This window comes from Geotrypetes seraphini, chromosome 10, assembly GCF_902459505.1.
Source record: "Geotrypetes seraphini chromosome 10, aGeoSer1.1, whole genome shotgun sequence".
NCBI lineage: Eukaryota > Metazoa > Chordata > Amphibia > Gymnophiona > Dermophiidae > Geotrypetes > Geotrypetes seraphini.
This window is the reverse complement of record NC_047093.1, coordinates 31,486,934-31,502,590: the sequence shown is the minus strand read 5'-3', so window position 1 is coordinate 31,502,590 and position 15,657 is coordinate 31,486,934. Positions and strand designations below refer to the sequence as shown.

Genomic DNA, 15,657 nt, shown 5'->3' with positions numbered 1-15,657 from the left:
ATGTCCAAATTCAAGCATCCTATCCTGGGGATAGGAAGGTGAAGAGGGTGTTGGTGGTCAATGGAATTAGGAGCATGCTTGGTGGCAGAGGGAGACAAGCAGTGATTTGGGAGCGTCTGTGGCCCTTTTACTCTTCCACTAACGGTATGACCTCAGGCAAGTCACTTAATACCTCGGTTTACCCAGGAAGGTAATAACACTGTTCTTTCTTCTTTCTTATCTTCTTGGATCATGCATCATTGCCGATTAGCCTTAAGTGACAGTGTGAATGTTTTTCTCAAGCACATATTTGCAAAGAATTTTGCAATCCATGTAAGATGTGTATAATCTGTCTTTTTCTTGTTCTGTGTCCATTGAAAAAGAATGTTGATGCATCCGTCTCTCTCCCCCCTATTCCCCTGGTGCAGCATTCCGAGCCTTGCTTCAGATCCGGGCGATGAGGAAGAAACCAGGTCCCCGATCTCCATCTAGCTTCAGTCCAGTCGTTGCCTCACAGACATCCGATTCAGAGGAACATTTGGTGCGTTGTTACCTTGACATTCTAAAATCCACTGAAGCATACCCTTGTGGCTGCAGAAATATTCATTTTTCTCCAATAAATTACCAAATTTTATCTTAGGTCAGAATGAGTTTTCTTTCTGTACCAGTGAATTTCTCCATTTTGATTTTTTGTTGGTTTTTTTTTTTTCTGAATCTTAGTGGCTATGCACATATGCTTGTCAGAAATGTTTTTTATATTAAGAACTGAAATGCATTGACCAACTTCTCTTCCTATTCCCTCAGTTCATGGAGTTACCAGCTGAGTATCATTTTTGATTTTATCATGTTACAAGTGTGGACCTTTAGCCTGATTTCTGTAAGAAAACAGGTATTTCAAGTCCATGCATACAAAAGAGTGAAGCAAGAACTGGATTACCATGTCCTTGTTAAAAAAAAAAAAAAAATTGATTAACTCTATATATGCTGAACTTAGACTTAGAAAAGGTGTTAGCACTATGTTTTAACAGTTCATTCAAGCAAACAATCCAACAGATGAATTTTTATGGAAAAAATAAATTTGGAGCATCAGTATTTCTATTGTGACTGTGCTGAGCAAGCATAAGCCATAACTATTCAATTACCAGATCCAGTCTGTTGAGGCAATATGGATATCAAAAAGTCACTTTTTATGTTTTAAGCTTGCAAATGAAACAATTAATACTTCCCGACCACCAGGGGACCACTAATAACTGAATCAGTGGTTGAATTGTTGAGGTTTATATTGGTTCAGCGTGACAAGATTTTCCAAGGTTCTACAACTTTTTTCCCCAGAAACTTTCTGTCAAGTTTTCCATTAAATTGCTGAAGTTATTTTTAAAAAGTTTTCTATTCATATTTTTTACCTTTTAGGAGTTGGGTATTGTGTGTTAACTAAATTTTAAGAGTATTTATCAGTTGGCTAAAATTATACTTTAGGATGTTCAGGGATAATCCAGCAAAACTGAGAGCTATGGAATCTGTGGCCTGGTGAAACCAAGCCTTGAGTAGTACTGGTTGCCTCCATCTCAAAGATACAACCCAATTCTAAAAGGTTCAGAGGAAGATGGTCAAAATGAGAGAGGGGATGAGCACCTTTCTTATAAAGAAAGGCTAAACAGGTTAGGGCTCTTCAGTTTTGGAGAGGAGTTATGATTAAGAGTCTATAAAATCAAGACTGAGTGGAACAGGTAAGTTAGAATGATGTCTTATTGTTTGAAAGGTTAAGCAAAAGGGGGGGGGGGGACACTCTGAAACTAATAGGTAGTACATTTTAAAACAGGGGTCTCAAAGTCCCTCCTTGAGGGCTGCAATCCAGTCGGGTTTTCAGGATTTCCCCAATGAATATGCATTGAAAGCAGTGCATGCACATAGATCTCATGCATATTAGTTGGGGAAATCCTGAAAACCCGACTGGATTCTGGCCCTCGCGGACCGGAGTTGCTCACCCCCTGCGTCTAGTCCAGGGATCTCAAAGTCCCTCCTTGAGAGCTGTAATCCAGTCGGGTTTTCAGGATTTCCCCAATGAATATGCATTGAAAGCAGTGCATGCACATAGATCTCATGAATATTCATTGGGGAAATCCTGAAAACCCGACTGGATTCTGGCCCTCGCGGACCGGAGTTGCTCACCCCCTGCGTCTAGTCCAGGGATCTCAAAGTCCCTCCTTGAGAGCCGCAATCCATTCGGGTTTTCAGGATTTCCCCAATGAATATGCATTGAAAGCAGTGCATGCACATAGATCTCATGCATATTCATTGGGGAAATCCTGAAAACCCGACTGGATTCTGGCCCTCGCGGACCGGAGTTGCTCACCCCCTGCGTCTAGTCCAGGGATCTCAAAGTCCTTCCTTGAGGGCCGCAATCCAGTCGGGTTTTCAGGATTTCCCCAATGAATATGCATTGAAAGCAGTGCATGCACATAGATCTCATGCATATTCATTGGGGAAATCCTGAAAACCCGACTGGATTGCGGCCCTCGAGGAGGGGCTTTGAGATCCCTGTTTTAAAACAAATTGGGGAGAGCTTATTTTTATGCAGTGTACAAGGCGGCTTTGGCATTTATTAGAAGAGTTGATCGAGGCAATTAGCATGGCTACGTTTAAAAAGGATTTTAAACAAGTTCCTGAAGGAACGTCCATAAATCGTTATTAGCCAAGTAGACCTAGGAAATCTCCTGCTTATTGCTGGGTGTGAGCAAGGAGGATTGGATCTACTTTTGGAATCCTGCTGGGTACTTGTGACCTGTATTGACCACAGTCGGGCAAATTGCTTTTTAAGGAAAAGATGTGAAGTCCCAGGACACAGAAAAATTCCAGTTTTCTAATCTGAGGGCAGGGAATCATTTTTTTACTGAAATATTTCTGTTCTTTTCTGGGCCTTTTGAAGTCATTGGCATGCAATAAAATGAAAGTTGGTCATACTTGGCTAGTTTTCTAACGCTTGGTTTGGTCCCCCCGCAGTCCTCTGATCACGTGCCACCCGGATACGAGGTTGTTTCGTTGCTGGAAGCGCTGAATGGACCCCTCACACCTTCCCCATCTGCCCCACCGCTACATGTTCTCAGGGACAGTCAAATGTCAGGGATGCTGCCTTCCTATGGAAGTGACAGTCACCTGCCCCCCGTCAGGACACTTTCACCTCCAGATCGCCTGTCCAACAGCAGCAGCAGCCAAGGTCTCAGACTCAAAACCGTGAGCAAGTAAGTGCCAGGCTCTCATCCTTTTAGCCCCTGGTTAGGGTACAGTAGTGCGGTTGCTGTGTTAATCCACTTTTCATGATTTGCTTATTCTCGAGTAGTGCTACTCGATTCTTTTTTAACCTAAGGAAGGGAGAGCTAATTGAAAAAGGGGTACATTTTTTTTATAAATGTTTTTGGAAACAAAAACCTTTCATGAAATTGCCTCAATACAATATATGCTTGTTGAAGTTGGAGTGTGTAGCTGTGCATTTTGGAGCAGATGTAAATTTGTGTCAATATTTTACATTACAACGAGAAGAAGCAGACCGTCAAATAGCGAAGTACAATTTATTTAAAACAGACAACCCGACGTGACAACAATTTGCCTTACCAGGGCTGCGTCAGGGGTAGAGCTAAAGAGGAATCTAGGCACAGGTTTCTCCAGAAGCCAAATTGCCGCCCTTAAACCAAAAAAACTGTGTAAGCTCTCCAAGAAGAGCAGTAGTATTCCTCACAGCTACCAATTCTAGCAGCCTGTTTTATAACACGACGTAGACAGCTATGTACCTTATAACATAGGCTTACAATAGATACCTTTTTGGGGAGTAGCAATGAGGAGGAACTAACGGCCTAACCCCCACTTAGTAAATTATATGATAAATAAAACACAAATAATAGAATTATAATGTATTACATAAAATTAAATGTATTATGGTATAAATATGTAGGATAAATATAGTAATCCAATATGCACATAGATAGGTTGAAGAGAGTGTGCAAATACTAAATATGTAAAGGCACCCCACCAGGATGTCAAAAGCACCAAAACAAACAATAGAACACTTCTGAAGCTCATGTATGGATAACCACAGAAACATTCTAACTCTGTACTAAAGCTCATATATCATAGCTACAAAATATCACACTCGATCCACAAAAGTAGAGATGAAAGAGATGCTTCAACTGAGACTTCATTGCACTAAAACAAACATCAGACTCAACAGAGCTTGTGTTTTGGCACCTTAGTGCCTTTTTTCAGGAGTCAAACTGATGATATATTCTGTTGTTTGGAGAATGCCACGTCATATAATGGTACACAAACATCCCAAACGCCATAATATCAGTCTCTTATGTCTAAACAAATCAAGCTAACAGGAAGCATAATACTCATTGTGTGATTCTCCAAACTACAGAATGACAGGGGGACAAATTTGTCCCTGTCCCCGCAGGAACTCAATTTCCCCCTCGCATCCCTATGAGTTTTGTCCCTGTTCCTGTCCTTGCCCCATTCCTGTAAACTCTGCCTTAACCGCATAAACCTCAAACACTTATGATTTTAAAGTGTTTGAGGCTTGTGCAGATGAGGACGAAGCTTAGGCATTGGTGGAATGAGGAATTATGATATCACAGTCTGAGCTCTAGAATGTTGCTACAGTACTTATGATTCTAAAGTGTCTGAGGCTTGTGCAGATGAGGACAGAGCTTAGGCATTGGTGGAATGAGGCATTATGACATCACAATCTGAGCTCTAGAATGTTGCTACTTATAATTTTAAAGTGCTTGAGGCTTGTGCAGATGAGGACAGAGCTTAGGCATTGGTGGAATGAGGCATTATGATATCACAATCTGAGCTCTAGAATGTTGCTACTTATAATTTTAAAGTGCTTGAGGCTTGTGCAGATGAGGATGGAGCTACAGGAATGGGGCAGGGACAGGAAAATAACTCACTGCGACAGGAAAATGAGTTCCCGCGGGGACAGGGAAAAATGTGTCCCCGTGTCATTCTCTACTCCAAACAGAATATATCAACAATTTGACTCATGAGGAAAGCACTAAGGTGCTGAAACACAAGCTGTGTTGAGTCTGATGTTTAATGCAATAAAGTCCCAGTTGAACATCTATTTCATCTCTACTTTTATGGATTGAGTCATGTATAGTAACACCATCACTGAAGCTTATGTATTGTAACATCATTACAGAAGCTCATAAATTGTACCTCATGTACCATAACACCATTATAGAAGCTCATGTAAACTGCACTGAATTGACTACCCAATCATTAGTAACAGTAATAAACCATAAAACTTCTTCCATAGACTTTCTTTTTATAAAATCATGCCCTAAATGTACGTGTGAACCATTTTAATGAACTTTATATCTATTTCCATGGTTGGTATACTGATCGACAGTTGGCCTTTCTCAGTTTACTCCCCCAAAAGATGTTCTTTTTACTTTTGCTTCACTGGGGTCTCAGATCTTGAAGTCACTTGCCATTGTGTCTGCAGAGAAAGTACCTGCATACAACGTATGCCAGCCACTATGATTGTACCACAGAGAGGCGATATTTCAAATCCATGGCCCTTTAGAAGTTGATTAGTGGCTTCTTGGCCAAGCCAAACTCTCCATGTGGCAAGAGAACACTGAATCAAAACCAAGAGAATAGCATGTCACCTATCCTCTTGGAGAGTTTGCATTTAGGAGATTAGGATCTGAGCAGGTAGGACATTTTTTTTTTTTCCAAAAAAATTTTATTGAGACGGAATTGTCTGAGATGCCTGCTTTTTTTAATCTCCCCCTCCTCCCCTTCAAACTGTGGATTTTTGATATTTCCAGTGTAATGCAGACAGGTTCCGCTTGCTTCTCTGTCAGTGCTTGGGTTCATATTTTCCTCTCCCTTGTGCGTCGCTTGTACATTCTTGTCCTGCCAGTGTGTTTCCTAAATGTTTTTTAACTAACTAATTTAGCCCTAGGCATCTTCCAAGTTAGTTTTTGGGTCAAGTGTCCCACACTGCTTTATAGTTTTGTAAAATGGATAAATGACCAGTGGGAGCTGGGATGAGGCCATGAAACCCATTACACGTAAAATATCAACCAAGTTTCAGCGAGGTTTCCAGGGATGAGAAGCTGAAGCATGAATAGATTTTATTTGACTTGATGAATCACTTATTTACATTACTAAGCAATTTGCAAATTTAAAAGGTATAAGCATATACCAATTTAATCTTTAAATATAATGGGTTTAACTGACAGACTTACATACTAACAGATACATGAGGTAAGAAGGGCAGAGCTACAATTGTTTATATTAGAATATAGGAGAAGACATAAATGGAAAGAACAATAGGGAAGTAAAGTAGAAAATAAAGAAGGACTAAAATAAACTTTGAACATGACTAAAGAATGTCACATCTTCGAAATGACAATGGAGGTCTTGGTAGCACTGGCGTAGCGAGGGTGGGGGAGGCGCCTGGGAGGGCGGTGTGTCTCCCCTTGTCCTCTTCTCCGACCTCCTGCTCCTTCCCTGCCCCAACCCCTGCTGCGCGCTTCCCTTCCTCCGTACCTATTTAGCTTCCCTGGCGCGAGCAATATCTCCAACTTGTTGCCCACATCGTCGGCGGCTCTCCCTAGTCGTGGGACCCGGAAGTAACGTCGGAGGGGAGCGCCAAGGCCAGAGTGAGCAGCGGGTTGGAGCTGCTGCTTGCTCTGGCGAAGTGCCAGAGGTCAGGTGAGGAGGAAGTGAAGGTGCTCATGGGGGGGGGAGGGAGAAATGGGAATGAGTGGGGGGGTGGAGAGAAGGAAAAGTGTTGGCGCCTTACTATGCCACTGTTTAGTAGACTGTGGAATGTTATCTACAGAATGCTCAGTTGGGACTCCTTTCCTAGTGATTTGTACCACACTGGCTGTCTCTTTTCTCTTTAGCATTTTTTTTTCCTTTTCACATCCTTTTCCTTCTGTTTGCTAATCAGATCCATCTCGCAGAATTCCTCAGTGCTACATGAAGAAGAGTACGAGAGATCTTGCAGCAGATCAGAAGCTGGACTTCCTAGGAGGAAGTCTTTTCAGCAGGGAGAGGTAAGGATAAGAATGGCGCCTGCTATGAATTACGGACTGGCCTGAGCTGTGTGACCAGTGCTACTGGCTGCTCAAGGAGGTCTGATTTGTAATGCTGTGGCTGTGGAGGAATCCATAGTGATCCGACTAGCACAGGCAGAGAGAGAACCGTAAACGGAGCTGAAAATGTAAAAGCCTGGAATGCTCTCCCAGTGGAGGTGGTGGAGACAAAAAACGGTGATGAAATTCAAAAATGCATGGGATAGACACACAAGATCCCTAAATATGAAAAATCAGAGTAAGAAAACAACACATTAAGAGCTATAAGTTCATTTTCAATGGGAAGGAGTGGTTCTTAGTGGGCAGTTCCAGCAGTGGGGAAGTAAAGCCAATGCCGGACAGACTTCTATGGACTGTGTCCTATATATAGCAAGACAGATAAGGATAGGCCGAAGTGGGTTTCGATGGCAACTCCAGTAGTTCGGCCAGTACCGTGCAGATTTTTATGGTTAAGGATGAATATTTTATACCACATTCAGATTGTGTGTTGTATTTCTCATTGAGGGGGAGGGGAAGACATAGGAAAGTGGAATTTAACAAGTAAAATGTTGTAATACCTTTGGACTATTCGGTAACAATTTGATAATGAATGGCTGTAGGGCAGACTGGATGGACCATGCAGGTCTTTTTCAGCCATCATCTTCTATGTTAGAATAGCCATACCGATGAGGCTTTTTAATTAATTAGTTATTTTTTTTATGACTGTAATTCTCAGAGAGTGGGATATTTGGTTGTCTGTGTTCCACACAGAATCTTAGCTGATATTGTGGTCTATAAGAAATTGGAATAGCTCAGTATCCTGCTTCCAACAGTGGTCCAAACCAGGACACAAGTACCTGGCAGAATCCCAAAGAGTAGCAACATTCCATGTTGTTTAATCCCAGGGCAAAGCAGTGGCTTCCCCCTATGTCTGTCTCAATAGCAGACTACTATTTGCATTCTCTGCTTTTTGCTCCTTTATTTGAGTCCATTAGTAATGCTTTAATTGTAAAGTGGCCTTTCATGTGTCTACAACAGAAAATAATGCCAGTCGGTACCTAGTGGTGTTTCCAGTTATGGGGGCTTGCTACACAGGGGACTGCAGCATTGTGTAACAGATGTTCCCTAGTAAAGAATGAAACGGGACAGGGACAGCGACAAAACTTGCAGGGATGGGGAAAAATTTGTCCCCGTTTCATTCTTTACTAGGGAACATCTTATGGTTTTAAAGTGTTTGAGGCTTGTGTGGTTAAGGCAGAGCTTAGGCATTGGTGGAATGAGGCATTATGACATCACAATCTGAGCTCTAGAATGTTGCTATTTATGATTTTAAAGTGTTTGAGGCTTGTGCAGATGATGGGGGAGCTTAGGCATTGGTGGAATGAGGCATGACATCACAATCTGAGCTCTAGAATGTTGCTATTTATGATTTTAAAGTGCTTGAGGCTTGTGCAGATGAGGACGGAGCTTGCAGGGATGAGGCAGGAACAGGAAAAGAACTTGTCGGGATGGGAAAATTAGTTCCCGCGGGGACGGGGAAAAATTTATCCCCGTGTCATTCTCTATTCCCTAGAGATGTAGGGATTTTCAGCGTTCTGTAGTGCCCAGGGCTGAAACAAGATGAAATACGTTGGTAATGTTTATGTGTGGGGTCAGTACTGGATTAGTGCAAGACATCACAAGTCTGTAAGGAATCTCTGCACCTCTAGTAAACATAGCATAGCATAAAAGTTAATTTATATACCACAGAACCTTGGTGTTCAATGTGTCTAACCAACAAAAGAAAAACTGTGCAAACAGTGATATACAAACGTAAGCTGACAAAATTTTTTTTAAAAAGAAAAGTATTAAGCAATTTCCCATAATGTTGGTATGAAATAAGAGTTGACTGTCAAAATATCAAATTCCTTATCCCATGTCGCAACCTGAAAAGACAATAATCTATGAAATATCTTTTATGCGAACAACCTTTTACAGATGGAAAAGAAAACAAAGAAAAATTTCATAGTAAACGTCTAGCGTCTACAAACATGAAATGGTCAACAAGATAATCTGGAGCCTAGACCATGTGTCACCCTATAACACAGGGGAAGGGAACTCCGGTCCTCGAGAGCCGTATTCCAGTCAGGTTTTCAGGATTTCCCCAATGAATATGCATTGAAAGCAGTGCATGCAAATAGATCTCATGCATATTCATTGGGGAAATCCTGAAAACCTGACTGGAATACGGCTCTCGAGGACCGGAGTTCCCTACCCCTGCATAACAGATACATCCAAATTTGAATATAACTCTTGCTTCAAGAAGATGGTGAAGTGTTAACACCTCCCTGCCTCTCTGCCTCTCCATTCATTGTGTCCAAAGAAGATTAGAAAATAGAGGCAGGATTTGTGTTTTATTTTAATTAGTTTACATGCATAAACATGAAATAAAGAAAATAATCTAGCCCACATTAATGGGGCAGAGAATATAAGAACAAAATACAAATTAGGAAATCTAGATATACAGTCTTTTTATCTGATAGTTGCAGATTATTAGGTCTTAGAAATTATCTGAGTGTGGCGCAGTGGTTAAGCTACAGCCTCCGCACCCTGGGGTTGTGGGTTCAAACCCATGCTGCTCTTTGTGACCCTTGGCAAGTCACTTAATCCCCCCTCCCATTGCCCCAGGCACATTAGATAGATTGTGAGCCCACCAGGACAGAAAGGGAAAAATGCTTTAGTACCTGAATAAATTCATGTAAACCATTTTGAGCTCCCCTATAATGGTATAGAAAATTGAATAAATAGTGTGAAAGGTTTCAGCCTCTGATAACCAGAGCTGGTATTGTGATGTCATAATGCCTCATTCCACCAATGCCTAAGAGCCAATCTCATCAGTGATGTCACAATGGGTTGATTGTCCTACACTTGGCTACTTTTGCTGCATTTTGATTTCTAGAGTGGCGCAGTGGTTAAAGCTACAGCCTCAGCGCTCTGAGGTTGTGGGTTCAAACCCACGCTGCTCCTTGTGACCCTGGGCAAGTCACTTAATACCCCCCATTGCCCCAAGTACATTAGATAGATTGTGAGCCCACCAGGACAGGCAGGGAAAAATGCTTGAGTATCTGAATAAATTCATGTAAACCGTTCTGACTCTCCTGGGAGAACGGTATAGAAAATTGAATGACTAAATAAATAAAAACATTTATCTTTACTCTCCTTTATCCGAGAAGTCCTTTTATTTTTCCCCTCTGTGTGGAAGTGCAGATTTCTTTTCCTGAGTTTTCTTTGTTCTCCATCCAAGGAATGTGGTATCACACCAGAAAGCGAGAACCTCACCTTGTCGTCCTCAGGGGCCATCGACCAGTCATCTTGTACAGGAACGCCTTTGTCATCTACTATCACATCACCCGATGGTAAGGGAAGCGTGCATGTTCTCAGGGTGAATCAAATTGATTTTCATTTCAGAATGCTTACTGTGACCAAGATCGTGGTTTTCTGAGGAGGTTGAGTAACATTGGAGTTCTGGAGAGGAGTAATTACGGTAGAGCTTTTTACATGTGTAAAGTGGCAGTGGGGGGGGGGGCAAAGGCTGGAAAGCAGCTTTAGGCACAAGAAGCGAGTGGATGATCTAGAGGAAATTTCTGTGTTGTAGAAGTGGAGTTTTGTGGTGGGGAGTGATTGTGTGTGTGTTGGAGAACCTCTCCTCCAAATAAAATAAAAAAAATGCCCTAATAGCATTTCAGTGGGAGAAGTAGTGTAAATACACTGATCCACAGTGATTAATTAATTGCACTTTCCAAACCGCCAAACCTGCCCCCCTCTAGTGATCAGATGCACTAAAAGCAAACACTATGCAAGTATACAAACATGTACATGCACCCCACCCCTCCAACACATACATGAACGTTCTCTCAGGGTTTCTGCAGCGAGACTCAGAAACCTGCAACAAACATATGCGAGCGTTTATAAGCAGATGAGTGAGAGAGAATTCCTTTGGCTGTAGTGCATGAGTGGAAGGTCCATTGCCCCGAACCACTTCCTCGTTCTTGCCTTTGCTTTCTGCTGGACTCCTTGTGGTTCTTTCCCTCTTGATATCCCTCATCTCTTCAGTCCAGAGGTTCTCAACCTCTGCTTTGGGCCATCCTAGCCAGTCGCATTAAGGATGCCCAAAATTAATATGCATGAAATACATTTCCATGTACTACCTTCACTGGATGCAAATCTCTCTCATGCGTATTCATTGTGGATATTTTGAAAGCTTGACTGGCTAGATGTGTCCTGAGGACTGGGTTCAGAATCCCTGCTTCAGCCCCAGGTCCAAAGGTAGCTCTAATCTTCCCCTTTGTGTAGCAATTACTGTGTGCAGCCAAAAGCATAACTTGTTTCCTGTTACACTGAATCTAAATGTTCAGGAAGTCAATCAAAACCTACCTTTTTGATAAATTCCTCTAACTTCTCCCCCCCCCCCTCTTCCTTGCCTCCTCCTCGGACCTTGACTTACCTCAGACTCTCGACTCCTCCTTTCCTGTCAGCCACCAAATGGCTCAACAAAATGGATCACCCTATCCAACTTATCACCCCTTCTTCGTTACCTCCCTTACTAAATGCCTCTGCTCTGCTTTATTGAACTCCGCAGTATATAGCACCGCCGTATGTAACACTACTGTATGAACTCCGCTTTATATATGCAACTTACAACAAATGTAACTTCTCTGCAATAGTAACCGACCTGAAAAATAACTTCACTGTAAATGTTGCGTCGCCGAAAATGTAAATGTAGCTATGCCAAAAAAAAAAATGTGTAACTTCGCTGTAATGTACATTATCCCAGGACAAGCAGGCAGCATATTCTTGACTGATGGGTGACGGCACCGACGGAGCCCCGGTACGGACAATTTTAGAGTGATTGCACTCTAAGAACTTTAGAAAGTTCTAGCTAGGCCGCACCGCGCGTGCGCGAGTGCCTTCCCGCCCGACAGAGGCGCGCGGTCCCCAGTTTTCTTAATTCCGCGGAGCTAAGAAGACGCGTGTTTCCAACGGCTGTTGGAAGTTTTTTCCTTAAGTTCACTTGCCTTCCCGCTCGCGCGTATTTTTCTCTTCATTTTATTTTTTTCTTGTTTTTTTTACCGTTTGTAAAAAAAAAAAAAAAAAATTGTTTTATTTTTTCACTTTTTATTGACTACCCCGGCGGGGCCTGTTGGCACCATCGAAGCCTCCGGCTTCGATTTTGCTACAGCGGTTTTTCCCTTCATGCCCCCGTCACCGGGTTTCAAAAAGTGTCAGCGGTGTGCGCGCCCTATATCTCTCTCCGACCCGCACAAGTGGTGCCTTCAGTGTCTGGGTCCGGACCATAGGGCTGACACCTGCACCCGCTGTAGTTCTTTACAAAAAAGAACTTTAAAAAACCGGCAAATTCAACAACGAATTTTGTTCGGCACCGACATGGAAGTTGCACCAGTATCGACATCGGCAACTTCCTCCAAATCGACACCGACTGTCTCGGCACCGACAGATACATCGCCGACGTCGGTACCTGTAGGTAAGCCGGCTAAGAAGCCTTCCCCTACTGTCCTAGGGCCACCAGTCGAGCATGCAGTGAGCCAAGTCCTGCAGACTGAGCGCCGGCCCCGTAAACGCTCCGCTCCCATTGAAGTCACTGCCTCGTCATCGGCATCGACTTCACCCGAGCGTCGAGCGGCACCGAAGGTACCGAGCAAGAAAAGACCGGTACCGGTGCAATCGGGACCTACGTTGGATGAGCGCATTGCCTCTATCCTCCAGGTCCAGCTTAAACAGCAACTTCAACAGTTGCTCCCGGCTCTGTTGACACCGAATCCTCCAGTGTCGGTACCCAGTGAGCCTTCGGTGCCGACCGTCGATCAACCACTTTTATTGACATCGACTTTGTCGGCACCGCACAAATCCATGTCCATGCCTATTCTTTCAGCGGAGCCGAAACGACGTTCTGCTCCGGACACTTCTGAACCGGTACCGTTCTCTGAGCCCCGTACCGTTCTACACTCTCCTGGTACCGTCTCCAACCGTTCGGGGAAATCGGTACGCAAGACTAAACATGTTGGCACCTCGACTCCACTTTCTCAGGGCCGTCTCCAATCGGTACGGGACCCTGACTTGTGGGATGACTCGGATGATCACCTCGGTACCGAGGAAGATTATTCATCTGAAGAGGAGGATGTATCGGTACAAGACCCTGCTTCTAAGCCAGAGCACTCCTCATTTACCAAATTTTTAAGGGAAATGTCAGACACCCTTTCAATTCCTTTGGAGTCTGATTCTAAAAAGTCCAAGGCATTCTTAGATGCCTTGGACTTTGATCATCCTCCTAAGGAGTTCTTAAAGTTGCCCCTCCATGATATCTTGAGGGAAACTTTCTATAAGAACTTGGAAACTCCCTTAACCATCCCGGGAGCCCCAAGAAAATTGGAATCTCTTTATAAAGTCATTCCAATTCCAGGGTTCGATAAGCAACAACTTCCCCATGAATCCTTGTTGGTGGAATCAACCCTGAAGAAGTCTGTAGGTGCCAGTGTTTACGCCTCTGTTCCTCCTGGCAGAGAAGGAAAGGCCATGGATAAATTTGGAAAGCGCCTTTACCAAAACGCCATGCTGGCCAACCGTTCAGGTAATTACGCATTCCACTTCTCGTTTTACCTGAAGCATCTCATTCAGCAGGTGACCTCTTTTCAAAAGTACATTCCGGACCGTAAACTTCCTGCTTTCCAGCAATGTACTTCTAGTCTTTTGCAACTAAGGAAGTTTATGGTCCGTTCCATTTATGATACTTTTGAACTGACGTCACGGGCCACTGCTATTTCTGTTGCAATGAGAAGGTTGGCATGGCTACGGGTCTCGGAACTGGATGTTAACCATCAAGACCGACTAGCCAATGCACACTGTCTTGGGGATGAGCTGTTTGGGGAGTCCATGGATACCGCCACACAAAAGCTCTCCGCGCATGAGACTAGGTGGGACTCCTTGTTGAAAAACAAGAAGAAACCTCCTCCTCCTCGTCCATTCAGGCAACAACCTTCTTATCAAAGAAGGTTTTCTGCTCGCCCAGCTCAGACTCATCCTCCTCAACCTCGCAGGCAGCGTCAACAGCAGCAACAGGCTCGTCAACAACAACAGCCTGCTGTAAAACCGGCTGTTCAACCTAAGTCTACACAGCCCTTTTGACTCTCTTCTCGAGAACATTGCCAGTCTTCCTCCATCATGCCTTCAATCTCAGCCCATAGGAGGTCGACTCCAGGTTTTTCTGTCTCGATGGGAAGCAATTACCTCCGACCAGTGGGTACTTGCTATCATCGCTCACGGATATGCCCTGAACTTTCAGACTCCTCCACCGTTAAGTCTACCAAAAGAGTCTGCTTCCAACAAGGCTCAGTCCCTCCTTCTCGGTCAGGAGGTTCAATCCCTCCTCCTTCTCAATGCCATCGAACCAGTTCCTCTAGACCAGCAAGGCCTGGGATTTTATTCCCGGTACTTTCTTGTCCCCAAAAAAACCGGAGATCTCAGACCAATATTAGATCTCAGAGACCTCAACAAATGTCTGGTCAAGGAGAAGTTCAAGATGTTATCTCTTGCCACCCTATACCCTCTTCTCTCTCAGGAAGACTGGCTATGTTCCCTCGATCTCAAGGAGGCGTATACTCACATTCCAATTCATCTGATGTCCAGACAATACCTTCGCTTTCTTGTCAACCAACATCATTACCAATACAAGGTTCTACCCTTCGGCTTAGCCTCCTCTCCCAGGGTATTCACCAAATGTCTGATTGTGGTCGCAGCTTATCTCCGCTCCCACAATTTTCAAGTCTTCCCTTATCTGGACGACTGGCTCATCAAGGCTCCTTCTCCTCAGTCCGTTCACATAGCCACCAATCAGACCATTTCCTTCCTTCGACTGTTGGGGTTCGAGATCAATCTACCCAAGTCACACCTCATTCCAACTCAGCGACTTCAATTCATCGGAGCCATTCTGGATACTGTTCAAATGAGGGCGTTTCTTCCTCCAAACCGCCTTCACACCATCCTTCATCTCTGTCAGCAGGTTTTCCAGAGAACTTCCATCTCAGCAAATCAAATGATGGTACTTTTGGGGCACATGGCATCCACAGTGCATGTCACCCCCTTTGCACGTCTCCACCTGCGCACTCCTCAATGGACCCTAGCGACTCAGTGGTCACAAGCGACGGATCCTTGTTCACAACACATATCTGTGACCTCGTCTCTTCGACAGTCACTTCTTTGGTGGTTGAACTCATCAAATCTATCCAGAGGTCTACTGTTCCATCTACCTCCTCATCAACTAGTCATCACCACAGATTCCTCCCCCTATGCATGGGGAGCTCACTTGAACGAGTTCCAAACTCAGGGGTTTTGGACCACCCAGGAAAAGAAGCACCACATCAATTTCCTGGAACTCAGAGCGATATTTTACGCCCTCAAAGCTTTTCAACATCTCCTCTTTCCTCAGGTTCTTCTCATTTGCACAGACAACCAGGTTGCAATGTATTACCTCAACAAACAAGGAGGGACAGGATCCCGTCCTTTATGTCAGGAAGCTCAAAGGATTTGGACATGGGCG

At 43.8% G+C, this 15,657-nt stretch overlaps 1 protein-coding gene across 9 annotated transcripts in view; it reads left to right on the top strand.

Annotated features, from left to right (window-relative positions):
- RNF157 (ring finger protein 157) overlaps nt 1-15,657 on the top strand; it is a 158,359-nt gene that overhangs the window by 109,027 nt on the left and 33,675 nt on the right. For all 9 annotated transcript variants that reach the window (XR_004540799.1, XR_004540800.1, XM_033960240.1 and 6 more), the window contains exons 11-14: nt 408-520; nt 2,980-3,218; nt 6,944-7,049; nt 10,351-10,462. Coding sequence is in view for 7 of the 9 variants with exons in the window: in XM_033960240.1 (XP_033816131.1) it covers nt 408-520; nt 2,980-3,218; nt 6,944-7,049; nt 10,351-10,462 (570 nt within the window). In the remaining 2 variants the exon portion in view is untranslated. The remainder of the gene's footprint in view (nt 1-407; nt 521-2,979; nt 3,219-6,943; nt 7,050-10,350; nt 10,463-15,657) is intronic.